At 33.6% G+C, this 8,246-nt stretch overlaps 1 protein-coding gene and 1 non-coding gene across 2 annotated transcripts; one reads left to right on the top strand and one right to left on the bottom strand.

Moving 5' to 3' along the window:
• On the top strand, positions 2,077 to 5,283 carry LOC105169028 (MLO-like protein 13). The gene is made up of 14 exons (XM_011089285.2): positions 2,077 to 2,240; positions 2,493 to 2,550; positions 2,654 to 2,844; positions 2,922 to 3,038; positions 3,197 to 3,257; positions 3,360 to 3,442; positions 3,522 to 3,596; positions 3,685 to 3,773; positions 3,860 to 3,909; positions 4,010 to 4,050; positions 4,146 to 4,352; positions 4,444 to 4,511; positions 4,607 to 4,667; positions 4,901 to 5,283. The coding sequence occupies exons 1-14, from the start codon at positions 2,118 to 2,120 to the stop codon at positions 5,132 to 5,134; spliced, it is 1,458 nt and encodes a 485-aa protein (XP_011087587.1). The 5' UTR covers positions 2,077 to 2,117; the 3' UTR covers positions 5,135 to 5,283.
• On the bottom strand, positions 5,518 to 5,591 carry TRNAV-AAC. Its single transcript has one exon. It is a non-coding gene; the product is annotated as a tRNA-Val (tRNA).

Consider the following 8,246-nt stretch of genomic DNA (forward strand, 5'->3'; position numbering starts at 1 on the left):
TGATCCAGGATAACTTTGTCTGAGCTTGTATTCCTCAAAAAATTTACGCATAGTGTTCCGTGGTGGTTGGCCACAAGAAAACCAGAGATGGCAATATTTCTGTGCATATTTATGGGAAGTGACTAATATACAAGAGAGCTACTACCACGAGTTTGGTGCAGGTAATAGCATAACATTCGCGGGGCAAATCGTGGGTGTAGGAGTAGAACCTGATGCTCACTCCACTCCACTTTTCTATGAATATATATGTTTGTGCAGCAGGATGGACAGGACGGAGAGATAGCTTGGCCTGCCATTGTGCAGTACGTTTAAACGTATGAAAATGCCAGGTTAGTAGCCAGTCAGAGTGTATTGTATGCTTCTGTTGTAAATGGAAGTATGCAGCGACCGACTCTTCTGCTATAAAGTATATTGGAAAATTGATATATATATATATATATATAGTGTTCTTGTTCGACATTTGCTGTTAATCGTAAAGTCTCAAAGTCAGGTCTATCTACAGTTCCCCCCCAAAAAAAATTAAAAATTATATTTGCATCATTTCTGAAAATGCTCCATTTGTTAAGTCGGAAAGAAGTGGCGAAGATTTTATTTAATTTTTTTTATTGAAAATGTTTAAAAATAATTAAATAATAACTTACTAATATTGAAAAAAATAATAAATCGGTTTCTACCATGATTACGATATTAAAGGTACATTACACTGACAATGGGCGTATCGAAAGAATAGAAAGAATACAAATTATTCCTAAAGAATTCAGTAATAATAGATGTATTTATTCTATTTTTGTTATTTATCCGTAAATTTCTGTTACAAAATTAAATACTTTTTAATTTATTAAATTATATATTGGATACATTACCCATTATTTTAATTTATACTAATATATAAAAGAAAAGTCATTTACCCTCACCCTGCACCAATTTATAAACAAGACAATTACCTCTAATTATACAATTTTAAAAATTAATTGTAATTACTTTTTTGTAATAATGGTGACTTCAATTCACATCAACACAACTATACTCTGTTTTTGATAGTATGGATAATACCTTAAGTTGATTTTTTTTTTTTGTTTTGTTTTGTTTTTTATTTTAAATGTAATTTATTAGTTTTAGATTTTACTTTTATTTATAATTATTTTAATAATATATAAAAAGTATTTATTACATGCGTAACACGACGGTTAATATATATTTTAATATAAAGCTAACAACACCCGTGAGACCTGTATGCTCTGCTGCTGAAGTAAAGCGCTTGCGCTTTCTTTTGTGAACTTAGTATACAATGTTAATAAAACGTGTAAGAAAGAAACAAAGCAGGGGGAGATATTGTCAGCGAAATTACGAAATGAAGCAAGTAATATACCACTGGAGTCTGAATTGTTCCTACTTTAAATTTATACTAATCCTAATCTAATCTAAATGAAATTGAAAAATATGCAATTTATTTAATTAAATTGAGAATAAAAATCTATGAACTTACACTCAACAATAACAATAAAAGGTGGTGTGAAAGAAATGCAATAGCTATAAAGCACCAAGGTATTTTGATTTCAATTGATTTACAAAAGATTAAATAAAAAAGGGATCAGAAAGAACTGAATCTTGGTAAGAAGTTGTAATAATAAAATAAAATTAAAAACATCTCATTTAAGGTTATACAAGAAGTGAAAGCACTTTTCAGTCAGATGCAAGAAAGCTAAACCAATCCCACAGTTTTTACTTCAAATATTTACGAAATACTTATAAACATGTTGGCGTATTCAAATCGAAATATAAGATATTTAGAATTAAGGGTTCGTAACAGTTTCTACTTCAGATATTCGTATAAGTAAAGACTAAGAACATGCAGGTGTGCATGTAAAAAATGAAATCAGATGAAATATGAATTTAGAGTAAAGGGTTGGTTGGTACTAAAGTTTCCAACCATACTAGCTAACATTGTTCTTTACTTGGCCAAACCTTGTTTTCTCATATATACTTTCCCTTCAATCCACAATATTCTTTTCCTTTCCTATACCATTCTCCCTTTCATTTCTGCATTATAATAAGACTTCATCTCCTTTTAACCTGCACTGTAACATGATCTTGCTTTATTCATAGCAACTCCAACAATGGCAGGGGGAGAATCAGGGCGTTCGTTCGAGTACACGCCTACTTGGGTCGTGGCTGTTGTCTGTTTTATCATTGTTTTCATCTCAGTTTTGGCCGAGCGCGGTCTTCATAAACTTGGAAAGGTACTTATCCATGAAAAATGTTTGTTTTTCGTATTTTTGTTAAAAAGTTTCCGGCTTTGCTTCTTTCTCATAGCTGAAGATGCAAAATCTTTACCACTTTTCTGTCTCTTTGATCACATGTCATGCAAAATTCATGCACAAGTTTCTCTCTCTCTCTCTCTCTCTCACACACACACACACACACACACGCACACGCTCGAGAAGGATACAAGATGCATTATGTTGTCTAACCCTTGATTTAATGTTAATCAGTGTTTCCTGCATAAGAACCAGGAAGCTTTGTTTGAGGCTTTGCAAAAAGTGAAGGAAGGTTTGTGCTGGATTTTTCTTACATCTGCTGGTAACTTGTAACAATCTTTACTATAAAGAGCAGTCTACTTCAACTGATGATCTTCTCTTTGTTGAATTTTCAGAGCTGATGCTTCTGGGATTTATCTCCCTCCTCTTGACGGTCTTTCAAGGTACAATAAGCGATTTTTGCATCCCTGATGATGTAGCAAATATCATGCTCCCATGCAAACTCAAAAGTACTACTGCTGAGCATCTGACTGCCAAGAATGTAAGGAGGCTTTTAGCTGAAGGAGCTTCACAGCACTGTTCAGAGGTATGCATGCATGATCCACAATCTTAGGTACTTAATATCGATTTCAATGGTGTCGGCTCATTTCTTGTTCCACACAGGGACATGTCCCGTTTCTGTCTTTGGAAGCGTTGCATCAGCTGCACATATTCATATTTGTTTTGGCTGTAGTTTATGTCGTCTCCTGTGCCTCAACCATGGTTCTTGGAGGAATCAAGGTATGCATTGTTGCCTGAAAAACTTCAACATCGGGCAACAAAATCAATTAGCTATAGAGAATTTTCCTTAGTGACTTACTGAAGCAATGTTGACACAATTCATGATATATAAGCAATGTGCCTAAATTCATAATGTCTAAGCTAGACCTTGTTTGCAGATAAGGGAATGGAGACATTGGGAACACTCAATTAGAAATGAAGCATCAAGATTTCACAGAGGTAAAAACCACCGGAATTCTTTCCTTTTCTTCTTCTTCTTCCTTAGAGAAATTCGTTAAAACATATATTCTATTTTCAATGCCATGATATTCTTGTGCGTAGTCCATGCTCCTCATCTTCACTTACAAGAGTTCATGGGACGGACGGGCCGATACTGGAGAAAATTTCACGTAGTAAGCTGGATGGTAAGTTACCGACAAACGTTAATTTGATCCAACTTCCCTAAATTCTTGAATACTATATATCTTCTTATCCTTTCTGTAGGCTGCATTCTTCAAACAATTTTACGGCTCCGTAACTAAGTCCGACTACATAGCACTGCGCTCGGGATTTATACGTGTAAAGTTCCTCAATACTAGATACTGTCGACGTCTAATTACTGCCATCAATCCTTCTAAAGTTGTTGACTGAGCTTCACTTGGTACAGGAACATTGTCCTAGCAACCCGAATTACGATTTCCACAAGTACATGCTAAGGACCTTGGAACAAGATTTCAAGAAGATCATAGGAATAAGGTGAAAAAATTGAGTAATATTTCAGATTCACAAATTAATGAACTTGGATTTATGCTGACCGCACTGGTGAATGATCTTGCACACAGCTGGTACTTATGGCTGTTTGTTGTGATCTTCTTGCTTCTAAATATAGCAGGTACTATTTCTTATCAACTATCATGACTTCTTCAGCATTTAATTATGCAACTCTCATTCTTTTTATTAACTTTTTGGTGCTTACGGGCGAAAAATCACAGGATGGCATGCATACTTCTGGCTATCATTTCTGCCTCTAGTAGTGAGTTAACCGATCTAACTACTATCATATATAACTGAGAGGATGAAAATTGAAAGACGTAGGTGCCTGAACGTGTCTTTGGGTGTATATCTCAGTTACTTCTAATAGTCGGAGCTAAACTGGAGCACATCATAACTGAACTAGCCCAGGATGCTGCAGAAAGGGCGGGAGATGCTGAAGGAACCCCGGTCAGGCCTTCTGACGAACTGTTTTGGTTTCACCGTCCAGCCATTGTGCTTTACTTGATTCACTTCATTCTGTTCCAAAACTCATTCGAGATTGCATTCTTCTTCTGGATTTGGGTGAGTATTAAGCAGATACATCATATCATAATCCAAGAAAATCATTCACATTTCCTGATCAACTTTGACTCTTTTCTTCTTCACTGTCCAGGCCACATACGGCTTCAGATCATGCATCATGGAGGGTCTGCATTTCATCATTCCAAGACTTGTGATTGGGTATGTATTATTTACTAATCACAGAAATAAGAACAGCTTCTCAACTTGAATTTCAAGGTGTTATTTGATCATTTTGCGTAAAACTCTATTTGCAGGGTCATTGTGCAAGTCCTTTGCAGCTACAGCACTTTACCTTTATATGCTTTAGTCACTCAGGTACATGAACATACACGGGTTAATTCTGTTCTATCTGCTTGTGAAAACACTAACAGGCAAAAATATTCCTCCTAAACGTAAGAAACGGCAACACTAATCCTTGAACTTTCAAAAAAGAAGCTCACTGTTTCAGCCCGCGTTGCTCTTTCAGCATCTCTACCCATCAGCAATCTTGGAACAAGTTCGGCATACGTATACTAATGGTTTTTCAATGTTTTGCATCTGAAATGCAGATGGGGAGCATGTTTAAACAAACCGTTTTCGACGAGTTCACTCAGGAACTGATACGAACATGGGCTAAAGATAGTAAGCCTGGTTCATCTACAGGCAGAAGAACTACCAGTAGACTGACAACTGAACCAACTGATACCATTTCCATTTCTCAAGAATCAGTGGTTGATGGTCAGATTGCAGCATCTGAAGTTGAACTTTCTACTTCTCACATGCCATCCTCTTGGAACAATTAACATTTGTTTAGAAATTAGTATCATTCTTTCAGTTTGTGGCATATTCTTAGATCATATTTACCAATGGAACTTCTGGTGATTTTTCTGTCTGCACGGTGAAAATCATGTCAAGTCGATAAAATGTGGCTGGTATGAATATTACAACATTACTTATACACTTTTTTACGTAAAAATATACATATAATATTTTGTATAATACGATGATATTTACTTATATTCATAAAATACAACATAAAATATAATATAATTTTAAATTAATTAGAAGAAACTTGGATTAAATTTTAGCTGGGCACTCTAGTCTAAATGCCTTGAAGCAAATCATTGAGGATACTTTTTCTTTTTTTTCCAAAAACACAAAATTATATAAGAAATGAACAATAAAATGGCGTCGCCCAGACTCGAACTGGAGACCTTCAGTGTGTTAGACTGACGTGATAACCAACTACACCACGACACCTTCTTGTTTGATTCCAATATAGTGATTATTTATATGTTCATTTACATTATCTAATAAAAAAATCATTATGAGAAAATGCCATGCAATTATAAATTGTGCCATATTTATTAAATTAATAATATATAATAAATTAACTCTCGACCACTATTTCTAAAAATAATTAAAATAAAAATACATAAATATACACTTTTCAAGATTTATTAGTACATAATCATCTATACTTATGTAAAAAAGAAAAAGTCTCCTTACTTACAAATCATCATAAAAAATTATCATTCACCTGATAAAATAACTAATTTGTTCAATTTTTTAAATTTTATATTAACTTACCTGGTCAATTAATATATGCACGTAGAAACAACGTATCATATCATGACGACTTATTATTTAAACAATAATTGTAATAATGTCTTCTTTTTTTCTTTTCTTTTTTTTTTGGTTATAGCCTCTAAACCTATTTTGGTACGTCAAAAACATGAAACTTAGTCAGACTTAATTATTTTCTTTGAATTTCAGAATGATAATTGGTAGACTGAAACATTAATTTAGTGAGATTAATAGTGATATTTTATCTACAAAAAACATACATACTTTAAATAATTAAGCAAATAAATGAAAAATAATATGCTTTTTTAAATAATTTTGATAAAAATTATCAAATATCAGCTGCCACCGACGCCTGACCTTCGTCACCCCACATTATATACTTGTTGATTTAGCCGTTGAGATTAAGGGGTCTCTTAAAATAAATACTTATTAATTTATTCTTAAAAATAATTTAATAATAGTGCATTTTATTCATAATTTTTATATTTAACTGATTTAAATTAAATTAATTAAACCAAAATTTATAAACAGCTCCCTGTCAACTATGTAGCTTATTCATAAGATTTTAAATATTAAATTAATTGTCTAAATACTCTGACTTTCCTTTTTTTTTATTATTATTGAAAATTTTCAATTCATACTGCTACTTAACTTACAATTTATTCCTACAGTAAAAGAAAATTTTTGAGGGCAAGTCATGTAGGATTTGGTTTCATTTATAGAAATTTATATTTTTGTATTTTTAATAATAATTGGTCATTAATAAATGATTAGGTTAGATTACTAGTTAATGTAATTAATTATCTCAAAAGGCAATAAATTAAGTTGAATTTGTCCTTTATTTCTTTATTTTCTTGCTGTTGTATTTTTCTGAAATGTGGGGCCCAATTTAGTGGAAAATCAGTGTGCATATGAGAGGCAGTAGCACCAACATCTCTTATTCCCTGTCGGTGGACAAAAGAAGCTTCCTTCCCATCATTAAATAATAATAATAATATTTATAGTAATAATCTCAATTATCATCACAACCCAATATTAAGAAAGAAAAAAAAACACCTTTATTAAACTAACTAATAATTTGTTCACAAAATGATGGTTTCATTTAAAAATTTAAATTATTAGAAAAAATAGTTAATCTTAATACACTTTTTATCAGTAATAAATATTAATTAATTCTGAGAATGGCATCAAGATTAAGTAGTTAGGTGCAAATTTGCAGTGTGAAATAAGCAAAGTAGGTATCAGAGACAAAAGCTGAAGCAATCAATATCTGTTTGGACACTCCAACTCCCACATTTTACTTTAATTTTAGGGTAAAAAAAGCAAACATGGTCCGGCTAAGGACTGTTAACTTAACTGTTTTATAGCATGTTTTGCAAAATTATTAGGACAAGAAAAATGTGCCTTTTATGTCATAACTTAATTGTCTATACTTCATAAAACATTTTAAAAGTTTTATAAACACATTACTATACTGTATTGAAGATAAAATTAATTATGTTTGGAACGAGAATGAAAAAGTTAAAACCTTCACTTTCAATTTAACATGATTTTAAAGTTTTAAATTTTAATATATTTTTTTTAAATCCAACTCGCTTATTGCTGAATCGATGAACCAACGGGCAATGTTGGATTCTTATTATGCCTAAATTGTGGTGCCGACAACACAAGTGATAGTGATTAGTAGTGATAAATATTAAGGTTGAAGAAATTCACATGGTGGAGAGAATTAGACAGACTGTCTTTGTTGGGTGGTGGTGGGGTGGTCACTTTCATCAACCAATTTCTATAATTATTCATCAACAATTACTCAATTTATCTATCACCAATAAAAATCAAAATCAAAATATATACAGACAGAATACAGCAACCCCACAGCCCAAATCCCATCCATTATTATTGCAAAGTTGAGTCCACCACAGTCCCATCTTTCACACACACACCAAAAGCTCCCAAATTCTCCCCACCCCATTACTCCACTTTACTCTTTTTCTTTACCCAAGAGGCCAAGAATCGAGCTTGCATTTCCCAGTTAATGATCGGTTGATCTCAAGAAGATCTTAGATCAGAAGCCAGCTTTGTTGGGTGCGCTGTTCTTGGAGGTTTCTCTTCTGGGGAGGAGAGGAGAATGAGTATGTATGGTAGGGATCCGTGGGGTGGGCCGCTGGAGATAGCGGCGGACTCGGCCACGGACGATGACCGGAGCAGGAACTTGCAGGACTACGACAGGGCGGCACTGTCGCGGCCGCTGGATGAGACGCAGCAGAGCTGGCTGCTGGGGCCCGGGGAGCAGAAGAAGAAGAAGTATGTAGATCTGGGCTGCATCAT

This window comes from Sesamum indicum, linkage group LG8, assembly GCF_000512975.1.
Source record: "Sesamum indicum cultivar Zhongzhi No. 13 linkage group LG8, S_indicum_v1.0, whole genome shotgun sequence".
NCBI classification, from domain to species: domain Eukaryota; kingdom Viridiplantae; phylum Streptophyta; class Magnoliopsida; order Lamiales; family Pedaliaceae; genus Sesamum; species Sesamum indicum.